The sequence below is a fragment of the Apis laboriosa genome, unplaced genomic scaffold (assembly GCF_014066325.1).
Source record: "Apis laboriosa isolate Shangri-la unplaced genomic scaffold, ASM1406632v1 scaffold14686_cov152, whole genome shotgun sequence".
NCBI classification, from domain to species: Eukaryota; Metazoa; Arthropoda; class Insecta; order Hymenoptera; family Apidae; genus Apis; species Apis laboriosa.
The window spans coordinates 545,840-570,400 of NW_025221692.1; the positions used below are offsets into that span (position 1 = coordinate 545,840).

At 28.8% G+C, this 24,561-nt stretch overlaps 3 protein-coding genes across 11 annotated transcripts; 1 reads left to right on the plus strand and 2 right to left on the minus strand.

The window, feature by feature from the left end:
* Nucleotides 1–1,265: 1,265 nt before the first annotated feature.
* LOC122710405 (solute carrier family 22 member 21-like) lies at nt 1,266–16,791 on the minus strand. Of its 6 annotated transcripts, none has more exons than XM_043928236.1 (13): nt 16,647–16,791; nt 16,369–16,554; nt 16,000–16,225; nt 7,843–7,934; nt 6,585–6,717; nt 5,399–5,612; nt 5,202–5,308; nt 4,298–4,452; nt 3,764–3,953; nt 3,203–3,335; nt 2,800–3,112; nt 2,496–2,680; nt 1,266–2,153 (listed from the first exon to the last, which is right to left on the minus strand). In XM_043928236.1, exons 3-13 carry the CDS (start codon nt 16,047–16,049, stop codon nt 1,977–1,979), a joined length of 1,749 nt encoding a protein of 582 aa, XP_043784171.1. In that variant the 5' UTR covers nt 16,050–16,225; nt 16,369–16,554; nt 16,647–16,791; the 3' UTR covers nt 1,266–1,976. The 6 variants fall into 6 exon arrangements, with proteins under 6 accessions (XP_043784171.1, XP_043784172.1, XP_043784173.1 ...); XM_043928237.1 differs by having other exon boundaries at nt 16,369–16,514; nt 16,585–16,789; XM_043928238.1 differs by lacking the exon at nt 16,369–16,554 and having other exon boundaries at nt 16,585–16,789.
* Nucleotides 16,792–17,354: 563 nt separating this feature from the next.
* On the minus strand, nt 17,355–23,253 carry LOC122710406 (major facilitator superfamily domain-containing protein 8). Of its 3 annotated transcripts, XM_043928245.1 has the most exons (11): nt 23,063–23,253; nt 22,442–22,444; nt 22,220–22,367; nt 21,908–22,151; nt 21,674–21,762; nt 21,379–21,598; nt 21,202–21,301; nt 20,997–21,131; nt 20,814–20,923; nt 20,515–20,658; nt 17,355–17,450 (listed from the first exon to the last, which is right to left on the minus strand). In XM_043928245.1, the coding sequence occupies exons 1-11, from the start codon at nt 23,098–23,100 to the stop codon at nt 17,362–17,364; spliced, it is 1,320 nt and encodes a 439-aa protein (XP_043784180.1). In that variant the 5' UTR covers nt 23,101–23,253; the 3' UTR covers nt 17,355–17,361. The 3 variants fall into 3 exon arrangements, with proteins under 3 accessions (XP_043784180.1, XP_043784179.1, XP_043784178.1); XM_043928244.1 differs by lacking the exon at nt 17,355–17,450 and having other exon boundaries at nt 19,970–20,658; nt 21,962–22,151; XM_043928243.1 differs by lacking the exon at nt 17,355–17,450 and having other exon boundaries at nt 19,970–20,658.
* On the plus strand, nt 17,502–19,293 carry LOC122710408 (zinc finger C4H2 domain-containing protein). 2 transcript variants are annotated; one of them, XM_043928247.1, is made up of 5 exons: nt 17,502–17,802; nt 17,980–18,151; nt 18,223–18,404; nt 18,475–18,684; nt 18,841–19,293. In XM_043928247.1, the coding sequence occupies exons 1-5, from the start codon at nt 17,744–17,746 to the stop codon at nt 18,968–18,970; spliced, it is 753 nt and encodes a 250-aa protein (XP_043784182.1). In that variant the 5' UTR covers nt 17,502–17,743; the 3' UTR covers nt 18,971–19,293. The 2 variants fall into 2 exon arrangements, with proteins under 2 accessions (XP_043784182.1, XP_043784183.1); XM_043928248.1 differs by having other exon boundaries at nt 17,504–17,802; nt 18,475–18,675.
* Nucleotides 23,254–24,561: the final 1,308 nt, after the last annotated feature.

The following is a 24,561-nucleotide window of genomic DNA, read 5'->3' on the forward strand; positions in this document are numbered from 1 at the left end:
ACACGGATACGTCAATGATAACCTTAACTGGCTGTAATGAGCTATAATTAATCGTATTAAAAATTCATGAAACGGATGACGTATACGAACAAAGGAAAGTGAAACGATCTCGCGCGGTATCCGGTAATTATAAGCAATAAATATGAATTATTCATTTATAAAAAAATTTCAATATTTCAATAAAATACAGAAAAATTTGAAACTTTTCAGGTATTTATAACTTTTTATTTGGGTAAAAATATAATTTATAGGATGTGAAATCAACTCTCGAAATAAATATGATATATTTCATTTTCTTGTGAATATTTAAATTCAAATATAATAAAGAATTTTTTAAAAGTATTTCTTTTCTCAAAATTTACACGTATTATAATCTTTAATTATGCTATCGAGCTTTCTGTTATATCATGTAGTTTGTTTATCATGTTATTAATCATACAGATAAAAATCTGTTGTAAAAAGTAATTTATCTTTTGTTAGAATATGATACATAAATAACTCAACAGCATAGAGTCACAAGTAAATTGTGCGTGATACAATGTATCGATATTTTGCTATATATACTGATATTTGGAAATTGTAATTATTTGTCGGATAAAAAGCGGGTCAATAATAATTGTGTATGTCATTTTTGCATAAAAGCAATGCTTTTCAATCACTTCGTCAATTGCTCTCCAAGTATTCTCCACTTTTGAAGCACGCTTTCTAAAGCGCAGAAAATATTTTTAATTAACATTTTACGAACTTTCAAACTGTTAAAACTAGTGAAAATAAATTTAACAAACATTAACAAAGATAACACTTCAAATCGACAATGTAAAGTAAAATATCATAATTCATTTTATAAGATGTATTAAAAATAAATATAATTTATCTTATAGCAGAATATGTATTGATAAAATACTGATATTTCATATAATCTTTGGACAGAAGATATATCATTCATGACATGGATTTACGAAAATGAAATCTAAAAGCAATAAATTTTTTTTTTATTTAAAGGAGGAGATTTCGTTTCATTGCATAAAATAAATTTCAAACGTGATTTTTTAAAACAATTAGTAAGATTAATAACATATTTTAAATGTACATATTTACTTTTTAAATTTAAAAAGTATGTCGAATATGATATAAATCTTATATAATAATAATATAAAATTGTAATCATTGACACCAATTTTTATCTTCTAAAATCAAAAATGAATTCAAATATACTAGATTAGATAAATAATTGAATATCAAAATGATATTAGATAGATAATTGATTATCAAAATAAAAAGATATATCATATATTTTGAACATATCTTATACAATTTATAACTATTCACAAGAATTTTTTTTTTTTGAGAGTTAATTTCATCTTTTTACCAGAACAAAAAATCATCTCTTGAATTAAATTTCCATAATGTTTCAAATTTTTCCGACCTTTCAATTTTTCGAACTTTCTTTACCAATATGATGCCAATTTTCCCTCGGGGTAAACTTTTTCATTCTCCTCTATCATTTCCTCTACAATCGATGACTCGTCGACTCTTTGTAACTAGTCGATTTTATGGCAAATTGATCGCGATTGAACTATGTCAATTTCAAAGGCAAGCAAATATTCTGTAGGTATTATACATACATATATAGAAGTATGCTTAAGCTCCCTTCACTTCCGGAGTTTTACCGCATGTTTCATTTCTCTCTCTCTCTCTCTCTCTCTCTCTCTTTTTCTGCCTCTCGCGAGCTTTCAAACCGCGAAGCGAATAGTCACGGTCGATAGTTTTCATGCCGGAAGAAAGGGAAACTTTTGAAAGCCATTGCTGCAATGTTACGTTTCTTTTGCTTCTTTCATTTTTTCTCAATTTGATTTCTTCTTAATTCTCGTCTCTTTTATGTCTCGTTGGTTTTTTTCTTTTTCTCCTTCTTTCTTCCATTTTTATACGTTTTTTCGTGTCGGATTTATAACTCGTCCCGATATATTCGTCCATTCTTAAGACGGCAAATCCTGTAATTCCTGCTTCTGCTGCTCTTTGCCGATATTCTCTGCCTCCCACACCGTATCCGGAAGTTTCGTCCCCAATGTTTCCGGGAAGAACAAAGAAAGCAGTCCCGCGAATAACGCCATACATCCAAACAGTATCAATGGTAATTCGGGCATAAATTGTGCCTGTGACATAAAAATAGCTATGTAAATAGATCAAAAAAAAAAAAAAAAAAAAAACAAACAAAAAAATATCTGTTAATTATTCTGTAGCAATTGTTTTTGGAAACGGAATCGTGGACAATATAACATTTTAATTGGAAAATAAAAAATATAATATCTTCTGAATGGATGATAATCAATTAATCAATGTAATGATTTCACAATGCAATAAATAAAGTTACACAAAAGATAAATGGTATGTAAAGATATAGAATCTTTGCCATATTGTTTGAAGTAGTATGCAAACAATCAACAAGCGGTCCGTATCGGTCTCCGCGATGTACATTCTTGCGGTAGTCGACTCACCAAAAGAGGAGTTTGCGGTGACAATATTGACCCCATGCGGCCAGTCATGCTGCAAATTCCAAGGAGGGAGTGTCTCAAGTTTGTGGGAAACAGTTCCGCTGTATAAATGTAAATCGTCGAGAAGGACATCGTAATGCACCATTTCCCGCCCATGTACAGAATCAATGGTAGAAAGTTCAATGAATCTGGAATAAATAATAGAAAGTTAATGTATCGATATTTAACATCTTTTTGTAATTAATCAAAAGTGTTCATAGCGCTGTAAATTACAAGTGAGGAATTTCAAGAATGAATTTGTGTTTACCTGTAGGTACGAATTGTATAGCCAGACAAAAAGCTCCGCTCAGCAAAAAAGACGAGGAGAGAGTAGTTTTACGGCCGATGTAATCGGTCAGAAACCAGGTCAAAAAGTAAGCCGGGATTTCCACGATGGCGACCAATATGAAATTAACGTATTTGTCACCAGCGAAAGCCACCGAATTCAACGATAATCCATAATAGACGAAAGTGTTCGTTAACCAGCAAAACGAACACACCAACAACCGAGTGAGCATCACCGAACTATTCAATATTTGCATAATCGGTGACTTCTTTTCGGTCATCACTATTTGTTCTGTCTGAAAAATAAGATAAATTTAGTCAGGCATAATTAATTTAATTCGGTTTTATTAAAAATATAATAAAAAAAAATTGTCAATTCGTCTTACTTTTTCAGTCTTCACCATGTTCAAATCTTTAAACGCTCCGATCGCCTCTTCCGAGATTTGAAGCCCGTTTATACGCGCCATTTTTCGATATATACTCTCCACCTTTTCCTGTTTCCCATTCGCCAATAGCCACCTTTAAAATGGCATCATTGTGTGTGTGTATGTTTTTTTTTTTTTCATTGTTTGTTCATTCATTTTTTTTTTTTTTCTACAGTAATGTTCGAAGGGGAAAACGATAGTTTTTACGCTTGTATAGGACACGTTTTATCGATAACCTATGGCGTACACAAAAAAAAAGGAACGAGATAAGAAAGTGATTCGCTAAAATGATATGAACCTAAGATTATAAGCGGTATACGCGTTAATTAATCAAAGAGAAAGAGAGAATCGGATCCAATTAAATATATAATGACGTGAAAGATTCACCGGTTAATCGACCGAACACGTCATAAAACGTAATACGCGCGACTATTTCTCCGACTCGTTTAAAGAAATTCTTTTCGAGATCGTTAACGAGGCGCCCGGACAATGCGAATTAAGCGATCAAGCAAGGAAAATTACCTGACTGATTCTGGGATAAGGAGCGGCAATAAGATGGCCAGCAATGCCGGTCCGTACACCATGCGAAGGATCAATCGCCATGATCTAAGCCACATCGCTATCAATCCGAGTAACATCTCACCGACTGCGAACATGCAGCAGATAATTGTGCTGGCTAATACTCTGCCTCTTACCCCTGCCATCTCCATCCCTGAAAATCGATCAACGTTGACTCTGATCCACGAGGAATCGGTTTTTTTAATGAAATTGCACGAAATAGATGTTTCACTGATATATCGTAAAATTATTAGAATTACTCCACGCAGTATGCTTCGAAGCACACTATATCCCATACGAATGAAATATCGAAGGAATTACAGCATGGCAATGGCAAACCGGAGAACCGACCATGGTTACGGTTACCTTCGGTTACGTTTTTCGATATCGAAAGGTTCCTGCATCGAGTATTCGTTGGCATGTGAAACATGGCCGTTATTTATACCGGCATTATTCACGTCCAACATCTTCCCTTACTTTGCCTCGTTATTAACTCACCTAAAATAAATCCAGCGCTGTAGATACCGGCCGCGACAGTCGCGTCGATAAATTCGAACGCGAGAAACATCCAATAATTCACGGAGAAGGAATGTATCAGACCGCTGATTCCGCTCAGGGATGTGGTGAGCGTCAGTATCGTGCGTCTTCCATATCTGAAAAATAACAGAATCCTACATAAGCGGACAAGTTTCGCGACGACGGTGATTCTTCGACTTCTTATCGTCGACGAATAAAAAACTTTTAAAACTCTTCGGCGAACGATGTTTTTCGATACATACGAAGATCGAGAAGATTTTTGACATCGGTACGAGAAATTGCCTCGAAAACGAGGATGTCTCGAGAAACAAGTTCGAATCGTTATCATAGATCTTGGGAAGTTGGTCCAAAGTACAGTTTCATTTAAATACATTCCCCCCTCTGGACGATCTCAAGTATTCCCCGACTTCGAATTAGAATTTGCGATCCAACTCGTGAAAGTCTCGTCCGTTCAGAGTTTCCGATTCCCTGGTGATTCTTGAGCACGTGCCATAAAACGGTGTAAAAACTGAGCATCCTTAAATTCGAGCTACGTACGATGGATCCGGCAAAAAGTTCATAGATCAGACCGTTCGGTTTCCTACATTTCGATTTCACCGGATTATCGGCAATCTTAACCATCTCTGATATTTTTATCACGTTTTACGAGAGGATTTCGATAGATGGACATCAACGACCTGTTGAATCCGATCGAATCCTCTCCGCTGAAACGTTACACCCATCGAAAAACCTCTATTTCACACTCCTCCTCGATCGAACGTGATTAGACATCCGATTCGTACCAAGAATTTCATTTCCTGGATCCGATCCGATCTAATAGAGGCTAATTAAGGATCTTTCGAAGTAAATTTCGATTATTTCTTACCTGTCTGATATGTAGCCGGCAAAGATCAGCCCGACGAATTGACCGATGTTATTTACCGTGCCCACAAGAGTGAGTTTCCATCGATTGGTGTCACAGGTAATGTCCCACTGTAATGATAAAATAACGAATAACGAATAACGTGAATTGTTTCGAGCTGGTTAATTTTAATCGATCAAAGGATTAAAACAGATTTTTACCTCGCTTTGAATCGTATTCTCGGATGGATCGTAGATCCATGAATCGCACCTTTTGGTAACGTTACTGAAAGTTTCGTTTGTGCACGCCCCTGTGTGATTTTGTACGACATAACGGATACATTTGGACGTCTCGGATACATCCGGGACGGAATCAATCATCCAAGGCACGTTGAATTGCGTGTTCGATGAATTCTCGCATTCTGACACCGTACACCTGTCACACGATTATATACTAAAGAACATTTTTTTTTAAGTTATGAAAAGAGATTGAAAAAAGAGATATATATTAAAGTATTTATTATAATTATTCATCAAGTTTTTAAAAAAAATTTTTTTAAAAATTTTTAAAAATTAAAAAATCAAAAAAAAATTTCATAAATTTAATTTAATTTAAATTAATTTCGTTTAGTTTACCAACGATCAACATTTCCACGTATTCCAGGATATTTTATTCTATAGCGTCTAGACTGCGGATATTTATGCATTCATAGAAAATGTAAATGAACATAAATCTGCAAAATGATATGCAAAAAGACATAAAATATTCAAAATAAAATATTAGAATTTTGCATATGAAATAAATGATCAATTTTACAAATCCATTTCATAAAACCAAATTCAAGAATAAATATACTGTTATATATATAATGATATATAATAATATTTGTTATTTAATTTAAAAATTAAAATAAGATGATTACAATTTGAATATTATTTTATCAATTGCCTTGCCTAATTACGATTAAAAAATTTTCAATTTGCGTAAAATATCCGTATTCCAATAATAAACGTTAAATTTATCAAAGAATGTGATAATTTCCTTTAAACGCGCTAAAATTGTTCATACCGATCATCAGCAAGCGCTCAACTCTCATCTACCGCGAAAGAATTAACGGGTTGCTAATAAAGTAATCGATTACATAATTTCGATGTTCGATCAATCTTCGTGGTCGCGGTACATTAGGTTATTCCTCGCTGATTGTATTTGATCGCCGCGCATTATTCAAGCCTACTCTCAAGAATTTATTCGTCCATAAACGGCTGTCTACCTTGAGAAATGCGATTCACGATTCAAAAGAGATGCGGATACACATGATAAATTATGCGAAAATACAAGGAAAAAATGAAGGAGAAAAAAAAATAGATATCACCGATCGAATCACAAGTTGCATCAGTGGTAACGTACCTGTATTTAACTTCCCCGGCTGTAAACACGTAGGCAAGCGTGAATCCTGCTGACAAGAACAGAGGCAGGCTGATTATCGCGAACATGATCATTTGATAGTATCCGAAGCGATCCACTTCCTGCTTCCTGTCCCCTACGAAAATACCATTTCCCGATGATCAACGATACCGTTCGATTCATCTGCTCGAAAATTCCCATATTCGAGAAAATGAAAAAGGAAGAGTGGAATACGCGACATTCTCGATCTTTAACGCAAACAGATTCCACCGTGAAAATCAAGTGTCTGCTGTTGATATATGCAATGATATTTCTCTCGTGGAACTGCGAAAAATGAAAAAAAATAAGAAGAAAATGGAAAAGAGAAGAATTTGATCACCCACGCTCTCTTTCTTCGCGCGCAAAGATAATTTCCTTTTAAATTACGACGAGTTTCGTTTCGCGACCAAAAATTAATCAGATATACGAACCACCATCGATTCGTCATCGCTAAAACGAACTCTCATTTTCTTTTTCGCGTTTCCTTATCGTCGGTCAAACGGAAGTTGTCGCGTTACGCTTGGGTTAAACTTTGACTAGAAACCTCACTCTAATTCATTTAGTTTAATTGATTTAGGTATTGTTAATGAACAGCGTCACTAAGTGAATGTTAAGTATCTTTTGTTTTTTCTTTGAAACGAGTCAAACGGAATAAATTGTTTAAGGAAAAGTGGAATAAGCGGAAAATCGTTATTCTTCGAACACGTTCTTATCACACGATTCGAGCAACAGGCGGCACGATGGTAAATGATTAATTCGAGTTATGATTAATTAAGACCAACAGACGCGTTGAACAAATCGTGTCGGTGGCCTGGCACACGATTAATCGACATGATAATTAATATTGTGGCTCATCTGCGATCTGATTTGATCAAGAATGATATATTTATATATCGAGAAAATATTAATTTTTCTTTAAATTTTTAAACGCAATTTTTAATTCATTAAACGCGAACAAATAATTTTCCTATATTACGTTAATTTATATTATACACAGTAATAAAATTAATATACTTTACAAATTTGCATATCTATATGTTTTGCAATAAGAATTATTTCTGAATTTTATTACCTAATTAGCATTTCAGCAATTCAACGTATAATAATAAGATGATTAATAAGAAATTGTGAACTACGTTTCAAAGATTATTTTGTCAAATATCAAGTTTAAAACTATCAAGTTTTGAACAGAAATTATACCATGAAAACAAGTGAGCGTTACCTCTGGAACCATCTTTGGAATTCATCGTCGACGATTCGTCGTCGTTCTGCGCGCAAAATAGTCTCATATTGTCCTTCTCGTCGTCTTTCAGCCTGCAAACACAGAGATTTGAGAATTATGCCTGATCCGTGGGCAAGGTTTCCTCATTGACCCTATGTCCTGAGTCAAGTCATCGTTCGAATATCAATGGCTCGTGGAACACACGCGGGAACGACGCAATTCTGCACGAGTATTATTACATAAAAGTATCGAACACGATCGAAAAAAAAAAAAAGAGAGAAAACTAAAAGAGAAAAAAAAATGAAAAAAAAAATGGAAAACCAGTTGCCAACAAAACTTTCACGCTTGCCATCCAGTCAGCTCTGCTACAGAAACGAACGATCGACCAAGAGAAATCGTGATCTTTATTCTCGGGTAATTATAATCGCCGTTACGGCGAAAAAAATCGTTGATATAAAACTAACCGTTGCCTGAAATTCTGATGAAACTAAATGTTCGCGTTTAAGGTCCACCGATAAATGCCGATAAATCGAGATGACCGCGTGCTCGTTTGTTGTAGCGCGCGATCACGTTCAACTGCTCTCGGCGAATCTCGATTTTCTACTGGCTTCGAAGCGACTGGACATCAAACAGAGATAGAGGAAAAACCAGTGCAAACGGAGGCGTTCACATCATCCCACTTGCATATACATGAAAACGAACGCGTCATCGAACTCCTCATTGTTGGATTCTTATCGAAAGTAATCGAACTTACCGATTCTTTTCTGCGTTTTGATTCATTTTTTCGTTGATTCGTCTTCGTTGATTACTTTTTCAGGGATTCTTCGAATGATCGCACGATTTGTGAGAAAAAAAAAATTTTTATTTCCTATCAAAGATTCATTAATGGATGTTAATAATGTTTATTTAAGAACGATCTTTCTATACAGAATGCCATTGACTTTCTAATAGAGATAAAAGAACTGAAAGTGTTGCACGTCTCCATTGGCGACATTTATATGCCGTTCATGACAAGCCTTGACGATCTCTTCCCCTGTAATCAAGTGTACGATGACCATTTAACGTTTCAAGGTGGAAATGAATTGTAACTGCCCTTCAATCTCACCGGATAAATATGGATGCGGATGATGCCGTGGAAAATGAGCACATTCTGTAATACCGTCGTAAATCATTCTGTTTATTGTTATTTATCGCCCATATGTAACCCGCATATACGTAATTCTGTCGTTTTTTTTATTCTTGTAGAAATTTCAGGATAAATAAATTGCGATTATTGCAACATTATATGCGCGTTGCAATGTTGCACGTGAAAGATTTAAAATGAAGAACAGATAATTATGATCGAACAGAATCTTTTATAGATATATATATATTTTTTATCAATTATAACATTTTTTTTTTTCTTTATAATGCAATGTCACTTCACTGACGATCATTCATAATTTTTACATATCGCGTAAAAAAATCCGGAGGCGATAATTGGTAAAGATACGATACGTTGTTTAACATTGTTGCACGCAAAATATTGTCAAAGTATACATCAAGTAAAGAATGGATCACGGCTGATCGTATACGTCCTTCATGCGTAATTTCACATTAGTTTATTCAAGCATGGCGAGATTAACATATATTTTACAATTTAAACGACTCGACGGAATTCCTAATTCTTCATAAAGAAGTCTACGCGATACTCCATATCGTGTTACTGCTAGTAATCTTTTTAACATCTTCTTAATTTTTTCCAGGTTGTGTCCCGACCATTTATACGAATAGTTCTGTTACATATGATTAACAACAAAAATATTTAAAAATCTTTTTTTCGATAAATTTTTATATTAATCTTTATAAATTCATAAAAGACTTTTACGATGCGATTTATAAATAAATATTTTTCTCTTATTAATTATCATGATCCATATGAGGGATCGACTCAAGTGGATTAAAGTATGTCAATTGTAATATCGCGAATCTATCAACCGAAACCGAGACGGAACCAAACAAATGCAACAAAGAGAATAAACCTAATCGAGTGTCTACCTTGAAACGCAGTTCAATTGTGCGTTCAATTGTAACCAACAACTTAAACGCTTCCATCTCTATTCTTCTTAATTCAACTTACAATTGAATCCAACCAGGTCTCCAGCGAATGTGACACAATTTTACAGTAGCGTCTAAACGAAAAGTATAATTATATTCATTTGACGGTACTTTAAATCAACATCTATCAAACAGGAAATAAATGAATCTAGATCAAATTTCCTGTATATTGTAATGACGATCATGATTCATTCATTCAGATGACTTTCATTCATAATAAGAAATTTAAAATTAAATATCGAATTATAGATTCCAAAATTTATAAAGAATTGAACCGAAGGATTTTAGGATTTATAGAAACGATATTCCCAAAAATATATTCGATAAAATATATTGTGTATTTCAAAAGAAATTGAACTCACGATTAAATTGCGCGTTTCCTTCCTCAATGTATCGTTACACGAAACAAAATATCATGTGCGAAACAGGTGTTCAGCCGGTTTTCATTTTCCTTTCGCGAATCGCCTACGCCATTCTTCAAATGTCCATTAATTATATGTGACTAGTTAATTTCGCGACCACGATTAAGTAAAAAAAATCGCGAATCGACACGTGTCAAATGGCAATATAGCACATCGTCAAACGATCACAGACTGTTCTGTTGCTGCAGCAACTGTCTTCCAAGGTAAACGTATGCCACAGACTTTCTGCCTCTGTCCCCGTTGACCATCGAAGGGGCAGTGGGAGAAGTGAAACAGAACGGAGAGGGGAAGGTTCGATCCTTCTTAAGTTCTTGACTTTCAGCAGGCCACACTAGTTCTACCATGTTAGATCGTGCCATGCAGCTTTCACGTGAAACATTGTCGTCCGCCATGAAATAACCATTGTCCACTTCGAAAACTTATGGCATGCAAGCTTTATGTATACAAATAACCAGGTGATAAAGATGTTTGAAAAATGATAAAATATCGTTGATGGAATAGAAATATATTTCGAGTAACTTATTCGATGGTTTTGTTAATTTTGTTTATTTCGATTTCATACTCGATGTTAGAATAGAGAATAAAAGAGGTGATAAATGGACAGATGGTTGCGCAATGATCTATCTATTTGAAGAAAAAAATTGGAAATTCATTATGAATTATCATAATCATAGTTTGATTAATGAAACAATGTTTAGAAACATTCGATGCAGAAAATGCTTATGTTACGTAAAATATCACCGGAATACGTGCTTCACGGTTTACTAGGTATCGGTTAATTACTGAAATTCCGGGTTTTAACAGTTATACCTTTTCAAACTATCTAATTACTGATCGTATCTGACAATTACATAATCTTTGAAGAATATTATGTCGGTCCTTGAGCTTAGCCGTTATTAAATGATCGTTTAACCGCCATTTTCGCAAAATTTATAATTTTGAAAAATTATCTAGCTTTGTTTTTCTTGATATAATTCTTTCAATTATTCGAATCGTTTTTTAGAATTAAAGAAATGACATTGAACAATTATTATCTTTCTTGTCTCGAACTCATTATCTGTTTAAATATTCAAAATATTATTAAAAAATCGAGAAAAATTATAAATATAACTAAATTAATAAAATATAAATTATGATAAAAAATTAATCATCTCCTTGAAATAAACACAACTTATTATTTGCCACTTCGTGGCAAATCTCAGAATTATTAAATACAATATAACTTCAAATATTTTTTGTTAACCACTCGCCTATGGTTAAAAAGACTGAGATATTATTCATTATCGTCCCGCTAATATAAGACACGTCAAACCAAATAATCGCAATTGCAAGCTACGGTTTTGAAACGTTCTAAATATTTCTGAATCAGTATTCTCCAATCTTTCTCAAATCGCTATCTTTCACATCCTTTTATAACATCTAAATAATCTACAACCTCTTCCTCGAGTTAAAAAAGTCATTTTTGATAAATTAAAACAAACATAAAATTTTATATCTAGATTATGATCCAAAATTCTGCAAAAACTTAAAAGAAAAAAATATTAAAATGTTAAAATCTTAAAAATACCAAAGAAATGTTTAATATGCAATAAACATACGATACAAATGAATGCAATAAATATTGAATTCCTTATCTCAAAATATTCATTATAAAATTTTATACAAAAATAATTACAATTGAAAGATTAATAAAAAGTTACTAAATAGTTACAACTATCAAATCACAAATCACTTTAAAAATGCTGTTAAAAACCGGAATACTGAAACATCGCTTTCTAAACAAAAATGGCAACTTCTTCGAAAACAATCTCTAAAAATATCGCGACACAAAGAAAGAAAATCGCCAGGTCAAACGTCCCGCTACTGTTCTCCGACATGGCGCGCAACGATTATATTTTGAAAAGTGGCGGGTTTTTCTCCGTCTTCGAATATGATTGTTCGAATCACGTGGACAGAAAAAAACCGTGCATGCACAATTTCCCGCGGTTGACACACATCGATAGATAACACGACCGATAAGACGAAACGTGCATGGCTCACGCTCACGCTTACTCATGTGTGCGTATTTTTGTCTTATTCAGTTCATCGAAAACAACCGGAGAAAAATCAAATAAAACTGGTTTACGCCGGCTTAGACCGGATGCGACAGCTTAGTTGCAACTAACGTGCGACGGTTTATTGTTACATCGACCGTTATGTGCAACTGGTCTATGGAAAAAAATCGGTTTTTACCCAGAGTTCGATCGGACAAAATTGAAAGCCGATATCAGCAGTCCATTTTCGTTGATCTCTGCCGATCTGTCTGGCCCGATTTCCTGTTTCATCCGCTATGTTCTGGTGGATCGATGAAAAAAATGAAATAATTTAACAAATTTAAATGAAATCGGTTTTTAATCGGTTTTGATGAAATTTTGTTTTAATTATGAGAATAAAAGATGGATGGAAAAAATTGGAATTAAATATATAAAATAAAAAAAAAACTTGTTTATTCGATAAATTATTAATCAAGAAATAATGAACAGGAATAACGGAAGGCCGCCATTAGTGATTATAAGAAATGAATATACAGGAAATGGAATTTGTAATTAAATTTCAAATTTAATTTTTGAATTTCAGTTTTTTTGATAAATTTTATTATAATAGTTAAGCTTTTTTCTCTCTTTTTATGTGCTAGTATTTCAATTGGATATGTGTAAGCTATCATTCCGATTATATCATCAATATCGATAAATACACAATTGCGTTCGTACCCTTTTTAATTATAACATTTGAAATTGATCCATAGACCCTATAACTGAAGGATGAATCTTGTAGAAAGAATAGTATGTCGTATTAAATTAAATATCTTGTAATAAAAGTAGCTTAAAAATTATGATTGTCTTACATGAGAAGATGAAGATATTCTTATTATTCTTAACAATATGATAGTTAAGAAATGAAAGAAAAATAAGTACAGATCATAATTTTTTTACTGATTCTGATATTAAATTTTAAACATAATAAAAAAACATAATCACATTATTTATTAATAATTGTTTGAATTATTTGAATATGATTTATTGAACATTCAATAAATAATTTCTTTCGTAATTGACACAAATTCGATCATTTTTACAAATTTGTTTTACATCTTATATTAAAATTCAGATGCGAATAATATAAAAAGTAATAAAAAATAAATAATAAAAAGAAAGATTTTTAAAATAAAAAGAAAAACATGAGAAAGTTAATCATTATTTGTAGACTACTTCAACTTGTAGAATCAAATAACGTTTGTTGACTCAATTAAAAAAATTTTGATGGGGATAGAAAAAAATAAATTAGATAACAATAAATTTTTATTATGATTATTGAAAAAAAGCTGCATTCATTAAACAAGTGATAATATATTTATATGGTGACAACTGATAAGTCATAATTATTTAATATTTTATATAAGAAAATCAGTTTTAGTAATCTTTTTAATATAATAAAATAATCATCGATCATAAATGAAATACAAAATTTCTACAAAAGTAAATGGTTTATCACGTTAAAAATTTCATGGAAGATAATTCTCGCTTTAAGAAATTGTTTTGTCAATTTGACAAACTTGGAACTTAAAACATTAATCCAAAAATAAAATAAGCGATCCATGATTACATTTTTGAATACATATTAAATTAATTCTAATTATAAATCAAATCTTCAATAAATAAAATATGCATCAATTATTTTTTGTCTTCGTGTGATGCATATCGTGAATTGTATTCATCATTAAGTATTTATCTTAAGTATTAATACAATCATAATAAAAATTTTATCTACACGAAACAATCAATAAAATAAATAAACAAAGAAAAATTGGGATTAATTCAATTATTTATCTTTGAAAAATTACACTTTACGAAAATTGAAGAAAAAAAATTATTTATTTTAAGTAACATTTTTTCATTCTTTTATTAATATTTCACTTAAATAAAATTATACAATTTTGTATCGAATCACTCATATTATTCAATTAAAACGAAACAAAAAATATAATCAAAAATAAAATCAAACAAAAAAAAAATGAAAAAAAGAGATCAAAAATGAAGAACACATGAATTAACACGATTGAAAATCTCATTGTTTATTTATTAAATAGGAATAAATTTTATTAATTTAAAAAAAATTAAATTTTATAAACATTTTGAAAATTACTTTCGACACTAATGATTCCCCGCGCGAATTCAACGAAGCATAATGGCAAGATAAATGAACCTAAACTGGTGTGTCCTGATTTCCACTCAATTTTAGCGTATTTGGCCAGATGGTTAACGAACTCTGACTTATGAATGCCTATCTTTATTATGTGATATTTTTAATCATCGATAAAAAACGAGAAAGAAAATCCGCATATTTAGACAGATGCAAATCATAAAACAAAATACCAAGTTTACTAATTAACCTCGTAGAAATATCATTTTGTATCAGGATCCAAATTGCGTTTACACCTTGACAGTTTTCAATGAATATTACTATATTTAAGTTTGGTATAAAGATTCATAATTAATATCCACCTAATATCCATGTTTTTCTTTTTTTAATATATTCTTTGTTTATATATCATAGTTTGATGATTGATCGGTTGGAATAATGATTATACTTTTCTTTTTCTACATTTGATTATTTAATGAAATTAATTATAATTTAAAACTACAATATATATATGTATCCTTGATTGAATTTTTCCAAAATAAAATTTTGTAACGGTTTATTCAGTGAATTTCGATATGAAACTCAAAAAAAATAATTTTCTGAGACTAATATAGATGATATGATAAAAATAAATATTATGGAATTTGAATAAATGCGAAATAAATTATATGATACATACATGTTAATGTTAATGTTAATATAGTACGTATCAGTTAGTTTCTCAACTCATTTCACTATTCATCCTTGCGCCAATTATCCCATAATTCAATGCAACAAAGAAGCGTTGTAATTATCAATTTAGCATAATACCATCTTCAAGCCTAGCCATCATTTCCAAGCGATTATCACGATGATTATCATAACAGAGTTTTTTTCGAGAGAGAGAGAAATCATCGACTGCATGAGGATGCGCGTCACTATTCTTTTTGTCCCACGAAAATATCGAAAGTACGTTTTATTAGCGCATTGATTAAACGAATGATATTTATAAAAAAATTTGACAAGATAAAAACAATCACGATACATCTTCGTTTGTGAAACGTGATAAATAATGTATATACACATATTGATCTATCCTAACACAGAATATGAAAACATTATTTTTAGATAATTCATGACTGAAAATGTTGACCACATCTTCAGAGACACATGTTTCAGTTAAACTCATTTGTAAACACGAGAAAGTTGCAATGATTTTTGATTTCGATGATTTGCGAAATTAAAGGAAAATCGTTCAAAAATCGCGAAAGTTCAAATCAAATCAAAGTTCGATGACAAACATATTTGCATAGAAATTTCTATTTTATATTATCGGAATTTAACTGTATAATGCACAATTATTCATAAAATCATTCGTTAACCCTTTTATATTCGTTACATGCAACGTAAAAAACGAGGAAGATAAACGAGGAAGAGAAGGATAAAAATTTGAAAATAAGCATCTATGTGAATTACTTACATTCTAGATCCCATTCTGGATCCCATTCTGGATCCCATTCTGGATCCCATAATGCTTCCACGTAGAAACTCGTCTAATACACACGAAAAGAGAGGTCGCCGTTAAAAAGGAAAAATTATTCCCCTCCGCGTGCGCAACGAGGAACCCGTTGAAACTGCTTAACTTCACGTCTCCCAGGGCACCTCTTCTTTGTTCTATATTCTCATAGTTCGTGAAGCTTCAAACACTTGAAAGTTTGTCAATGTTTAGTCATACAGATGCGGCAGAAAAAGTACTCAGTATTAAGTAGAAGGACGACTAATATATACTGGACGGTATATATATAGAAAAAAATCAAGGGAGAAACATAAAATCATCATAATCACCAACCACGGCACTTTTCCAATTTGGCTCTTTCTTTCTCTTTCTTTTATCTGGATTATTGTAAAAGCTGGAACAACTCTCCGCTTCTAAATAACGTTTTGTAGAATATTAGACATCTATACGTATCTCTTCGTTGGTTCCATTCACGATATCTGTTCGGTTCCATTATGTCTTCTACAAACGCCATTCATTCTACGAGACATAGAAAAAAATAAAACTTACGATGTATTGGTCATGACCATCCTCTTTGTCTCATGAATTCTTGAAAAATCACTAAAGATTACAATATAGATTTGTTGACCGTGTCCCGGTTGAATTGATAAATGATTTCAGTCCGAGATTGATTAACTATTCATGATTGATCGCATTTCAATAAGATCGATCCCGCGCATAAGCGATACCGATTGCTGACTAAGATTCCGTCACGATTCCTCGATGAATCGTCATGAAGAAATCTTTTCAGAGATACATGACTAGAGATATGCGCGCTCCATTTGAAAGCGTCAATATATAATTTTACCTATATATGAGATATATAGATATTTGTACAAAGATTGATAATCTAGATTTTTCGCTAACTCGCAGAAAATATCAAATATTATTAAACGATTTTGTTTAGGAAAAGAATTTTTATTAAGATTGCAAGTAGGAAAATATCGCTTACTGTCATAAAATTTGATAAAGTTATCAATTGAGTTTCAAATTCTTATATTTAGATATTTTAAATTTATTTATAGATAATATATGCACAATTTATTTATAATCGATTATATATTTTAATTGAATAATTTTTAACGAATTTTAATAGATTAGTAAATAAAGATGATTAATTAGTTAATAAAATTCAAGAATAAAATTAATTTATCAAAATATGATCACAACTTTTGATAATAAATTTTTTATCTGTTATGAACATTTTAAACTTATATACTTTCTCGTATCCAATTTTCATAATTAATTTTATTAGATTGCGGTAAAATGTTGTTAAATCTATTTATCTTATACTTTCAAAATAAACCGCTCTTTTGTTAGTTCACCGATGTATCGTTGAACGGCGTATACATCCATCTGAATTTGTTGTTTCTGATCTATAAAAAGACATCTGTCATTGTAATTTATGATATTAATTATGTTCATTGTGTTAAATGTCAACGAAATTGGTTAATTTCCAAAAACATAATTACAAATATAACGATTTTATTCGTTTTCAATGAAAATATAGTGCATATACAATATCCTAACAATTCTATCCTAAATATTTTATCCGGGATGCCTTGACGAAAGAAATTTTATTTCTGAGCTTGTTGCATTTATTTTATAAACAAATTATCTTCCATTTGACAAAGTTTGTCTAAACAAAAGTGTTAGGAAGAGTTTAATAATGTCAGCCACTGAAACTACGGTTATTTTTGCAAAACTAGAAGCGTTGAAAGACATTAAGTACATATAAAAATTTGTTCATCTATATGAATTCTTTTTTAAATATGATATAATTTTTTAAATAATTTAAAAATTTTTAAATAATTGTTTTAAAATAACATATAACAATATAATAAATAGTAATATGATTCAATTTATTTTTTGTGAAAAAAAGTTTTGAAATATTTATTTTGTTAGGTCAAAAACACTTCAATTGGAAAAAATGAAGCAAAGAATTTTGCAAGAAGTAGAACAGACTGAACAAGAAGAAAAATGTTTACTGGAATATAAACAGGAAATGGATCTTCTTATGCAAGAAAAAATGGCACATGTTGAAGAATTACGACAAATACATGCAGATATAAATGCGGTATGATAAAATATGGATTTAATATCGTTTTTCAAATAAATTATATATAATTATTTATATAATTGTATTAGATGGAAGCTGTTATTAAACAAGCAGAAGAAGCTAGAAATAAAGCAAGAGAGACTGCAAAATTAATTCACAATAATGATTATCAACCTTTAAAACATGATATTGATCGTATGCGTAGAGAATTTTTAGGATTGGAAAGATTACCAGAATTATATGAAACAGAATCTGATCTCATTTCACCAGAGTAAGTTAAATATAAAACAAATATATATTATATCAATTGGATTATTATTAGAAAAATTATTTGTTTACAGTTATTTTGACCGTCCAATGCAAAAAGCAGAATGGAGAGTAGAAGTAAGAGGAGAAGATTTATTACCTCCTCTTACTTTACATCATCCTGGTCATCCAGGTGGTTCAACACCTTTTCTTGCTCCTCAACCTCTTCAAGGTCCAAGTAAGCCAGAACCAAGACCATTACCACCAGCCCCAGGCCCACCTGCTCCAACATTCAGGTACCACTGGTATATCGCAATTTTATATTATATTACTATATAATATATAAGTTATCAAATTAATTTTAAATCAGATATATATTTGATTTTATAAATCTCAATAACAAAAATATATTATATATGTATATTAATATATTAGTTTTTACATTTTATCTTTGTTTTTAGGCAACAACCACCTCCTATGAAATCATGCTTATCATGTCACCAACAAATACATAGAAATGCACCAATCTGTCCTCTTTGTAAAGCTAAATCTCGATCACGTAATCCCAAGAAACCAAAGAAAAAAGATTAATTATAAGTGTTATTTATATAAAATCAACCATTTCAGTCATATAATTCTAAGAATACATGTTAATGTTTTTTATAACTTAAAATAATTCAACTCCTATAAAAACATGCATTTATATAAAATGTATGTATTTATAGTAATGTTTTTAACTTTTTGTAAAAATTATTTTTCATTTTTACAATATCTATATTAACAATTGTAAGACATTAAATTGTCATAGTAATTGACAATTAAATAATTTTTACTTTCATTAAGATATACAAATAAATTTAAATATGTTTTATGATTTTAATTAATTTTCATAAATCTGAAATTGCAATCCTAATTTCTTAATACAATACATATATTGCTTCACCATATTCTTTATTGTATACATTATTTATGAATATAATTATTTTAGAAAACATATATACACTTTATACTTATTTCACTAAAATTATAATTTTATTTAATTTTAAATGATTATATTAATTATAAAAATTTAAAATTTTTTATTGTTTAAATCATATATATACAACCTTTTTAATTTATAATTTTCACTGAGTTTATTTAAATATAAATTCTCATTCAATTATTTGTGGTAAGTACAAATTCAGATTATTTGATAAAAGGCATTTGCAATCTTCAAATTTCATAGCACCCTTATTTTTAGATATAAATTGAGCAAAATATCAGTCTTTTCATATGAAATGAATATTTATATAAATTTAAAAACTTTTATATTATATATATTTTTTTTTGTTGTTATAAAATTATTGAGTATTTAAAAATTTATTATACTTGTAATTTTTATATGCTTGATCATAAATTTCTATTTTTTTTTTTTTAGCATAACTATTAAGTATAAATTATTGACAATATTGTACTATGCATATAATTTTGATTTTTAAATAAAATTCAAATTATATAGTAATAATTTGATTGTAAAAAAACAAATTCATTATAAAAATTTGTTTGTGTTGTTCTAAAAACTATCTTCATAATCTTAATTATATTCTTTCATTTTTTATATATTTATTTATAACCTATGAGTTATATATTTAAAACATGTATTAAAAATCTGTAAATATCCATAAAAAATATACTTAAATTTTATATCATAATTGCATTTATATACTGTAATTCTAAATTGTTGTTCAATATATATTTATATAATCTTATAAAAATTAAAATTTTTCTTTTAAAGTGTATTATTTACTACATTTTATCACATTCCTCATTTTTATTGTTTTTTTGTGCATCATTTAAATCTTGAATATCATTAGATTTGAGATGAACTAATGGAATTTCCATATCTTTCGATAGAATTGTTGCTTTTGGTGGAACTAATCGTTTGTTTACAATTTGTAACCATGACATACATACTATTAATGTTAATCCAGTGATACCAAAGGTATGATACGTTCCAAAACGAGTATAAATTACACTAACAAATACTGGACCTAAGACACGAGAAGCGCATCCAGCACCTGTCATAAAACCCATCCAAACACCTTGTGGACGAGGTCCTAATACTTTACTGAAGATAGTTTGTATTAAAGTAATACCTAATGGATATCCTATAGTAGTGAATCCATATCCAATAAAAAACTGTACAGGTGTAAGTTGTGGTGTATAGCTACACCATTCTTGAGTACTTGGACATCCTACAATTTCTGTGCCATTGGAATCTTTTGTAATATTATTAAATGCTATAAAATATAATAAATATATAATATTCAAAAATGTATTAAGCATATATTATTTTTAATTATTTTATCTAGCAACTTTAAAATTGATTTAATATTTTGAAATTATTAAATATTATATATGATATAAATGAGATGCTATGTTTGTGTATACTTACATTCCAGATAAGCAATTTTCGGAGGACCTGGTCCCCATGGAATACATAAAATTCTTCCTATTACCATGAATAAAAATCCACCCCATAGCATTACCTTACGTTCATTAAATCTAAAAATATTTAAGAGATAAATAAAAATCATAAAAAATCATTTTTTATAATATCTGTATAAATAGTTTATACTTTTTGCACAAAGGTTCAATCATAACAAATGTGATACATGATACAACAGCTCCAATACTCATTAATATACCCATATAATATAAAGCTTCTGTTTTTGACCATGCAAATTGATCCATAGTTAAAGAAGTACCAAGTCTGTAAAAAAAAAAAAAAAATGAAAGAAATGATTATAATATAAAAAAATATTTTATATTTTAAAACTAACGTTTCAAGAAGAACAAAATTAAATACTAAGACAAAAAATGCACAAATTAATGTCCAGGCTGCTAAATTGTCTGGTTTTATAGATTTCAATGTTTCTTCCTCTGTAATAAAAATTTTTTTTTTTAATAATAATCATAATTAATATTTGATTACTATTGTTTAATTTAAATATATTTACCAGTTTGTTTTCCTTCATTTCGCATTGCCTCGCGAATAGCAATTCGACGTTCTGTAAAATTCCATGGAAGGAATAAAATAAAATTAAGAATTCCCATTATGACATTTATCCAACCAGTCATAGTATACATATTAATAGGTATATTTATAAAATATACACCCTTTTCTCCAAGAGGTGTAACTGCAGCTTGTAAACTAGGACCTACCACAAATCCTAATACCTAAGATATTTTAGGATAAGTTAAGTTATAAGAAATTATATTAACTTACATGAAAAAATATTAAATTTATATTACCTGAGCAAGAGATACCATTGAAACAGCATGTGTCCTTTCCACAAATTTTGTAGCTGCTGAGAGATAAGACCGTGCTACTGCAATATTAGCTGAAAGTATCATATTATGAAAATAAATAATAAGATTTTATATTTAAGATTTAATAATATTTAATAGATAATATTTAATATTATTAATTAATATAATAAAAATATAATAAAAATAACAATTAAATAACATATTATTATATATTACCAGAACTAACTCCAACTAAAAATCTGGCAACTATCATATACATTTTTCGATCACCTGGTACAATCTCAAGAACACTATATAATCCTGATGCAAATGTAAATAAAGCTAATGTTGATAAAAGTGGAAGTCTTATAGATCCTCTTTTATCTCCCCACCATCCTACTAGAGGAGAAAATAACATTTGCCCTAAAGGATTTGCTGCAACTACATATCCCATGTATTCTTTACCAGCAGTATTATCCAACTACAATATTGATGTATAACATTATTATATATCAAAATTCATCTTTATTTTTCCTTTATTGTATTCACCTTATCAAGATATGGCCATACTCCTGTTAGTATAATACTAAAACCCAAAGACATAAGAAACATAGTAAAATAAATTACATAAATGCTTCTCCATCGTTCTTTTTTCTCAAAAACAGTTTCCAAATCATCATCCACAAAAGTATTGTTTCTATTATAATAAAAATAAAACTTATTATTTATGATAAAAATTATTAAATATTTAAAAATTTTATAATACTATACCTTCTATGAAATAATTTTTTACACCAAGCCATTAAAAGTTATCATATAAAATTTGCATAAAACAATAAATTATACTCTTATATTATATATATACTCTTATATTATTTCTTTTTATAAAGTTATAAATTTTTTTATTTTACAAACTTAAATGTAAATTTTAATTTTTTTTCTTTCTCTCTCTTGAATTTTCAATGTTTTTTAATTTTAATGATAATTTATAAATCTAAAGAAGATATTTAAATTAAAAGAAGATCTAAAGAAGAATTAAAATATGTTATTTTAATTTATTAAAAAATAATAAAAATATATATATTTTTTTAATTTTTAAAATTTTCAAAGAAATAATTCATATTTATCAAATCAGATATTTATATTAAAAAATAATTGTTTTAAGCAATTTTAAATAATTTAATTTCATTTTATCAAAAATTTTTTTTATATTTTTATATGGGTATTTAAAGAGGATATTTATTATCTCAAAAATTTAAAGAATGAAACGTTACTTTCTTTAATAAATAACTAAACTATTATTATAAATTATCATTTAATCATTTATAAATGAATAATAAATATATCACAAATAAAAGATAGTAGAATATAATATTGTATTATATTTATTACACAATTCTTTTTTTAAAATTTGCGCACACGCATGTCATTTAAAAATATTACAACTGCATTAAATTCGCGAACTTAAATAAAATTTGTATTCTGCATTATTGCGAATGTTATAGAATTTATCCATATAAAGCTTTCATTTGTTAATCACGCGAACAATGTACACTACAAGTTAGATTGATATATATCCGAAAGTAAATGAAACGTTCAATTGACTGACTCTGTAACTATGAAGCATATGTTTTTCAATATTTATATACATATAAACTTATATATATATATATATATATATATATATATATAAATTCATACATATATATATATTCACATTGTTCATATAAGATGATTATGTTATTTAAACGTTATATCAATAAGAATTAACAAACATAGAAATCTTATCATATTACCATAGAAAATCTGGTAGTTACATAATATATAAATTATTTATTAAATTAGATTAGATATTATAAAGAAATTCATAACAATCTTACATTTATTTAATAATTCTTATAAAAAATAATTAAATATTCTTATAAAGCTTGATACAAAATTATAATGTTAAATTTAAATCAATTTTGAAAGTTAAATTTTTTTGATTTTTATTAAATAATGCAAATTAAATATTAATTTTTTTTTAAATTATACAATAATCAATGTAAAATATATTACAATTTAATAGATAAAAATATGTTTAATAACAATTATTTAAAAATATGTTTATAACAAAATTATATGAATTTAATTAATACTTTATTACATAACGAATGGTTATAGATTAATTATAAAGCTATTTACAAAAAATTTATTATAAAATTTACAAAAGTTTTTTTATACATTTAATAATTATAAGGTCTGTAACGTTGAGAATAATATTTATCAGAATTCCTATATATTTCACCTCTTTCTTGGGGAAAAAAATATCTTTTTCTTCTAGGATACCAAGGATCAATGATTGGAGGTTTTTTTAATTCCATATTTTTAACTTTCATAAATTCAATATCTTTTTCTGTATATCGATCTTTGAATTCATTTTCACATTCTTCCAAAAACTTTTTTTGTTCATCAGTTAAATTTTTTTCTTCCATGATGTCTTTTGGCTATAAAAAATAAAATAAGCTATAAAAAATAACAAAAAATATATACTATTTTAAAAATAAAAACAATATCCAAAATTTTATTATTATCAATATTGTTCAACTTCTATATATTCAAATATATACAGTATAAAGTATAAAACATTGATATTATAATTAAAATTTATTTATAAAATTTTTTTCTTTTTAATATAATAACAATTTTATATAAGAACAAGAAAAATATATTATTTATTTAATAATATATTTTTAAAAAATTTTTTAATATTTGTTATGTAATATTTATTTACTTATAATACCTCTAAATAATTTAATTAGACTTTTAGTTTATAAAATAATGATTTGTGTTAGTTGGCCAAAAATTAGTCACTTCCCATAAACAAAATTTTAGTTTGATAGGTTATACTG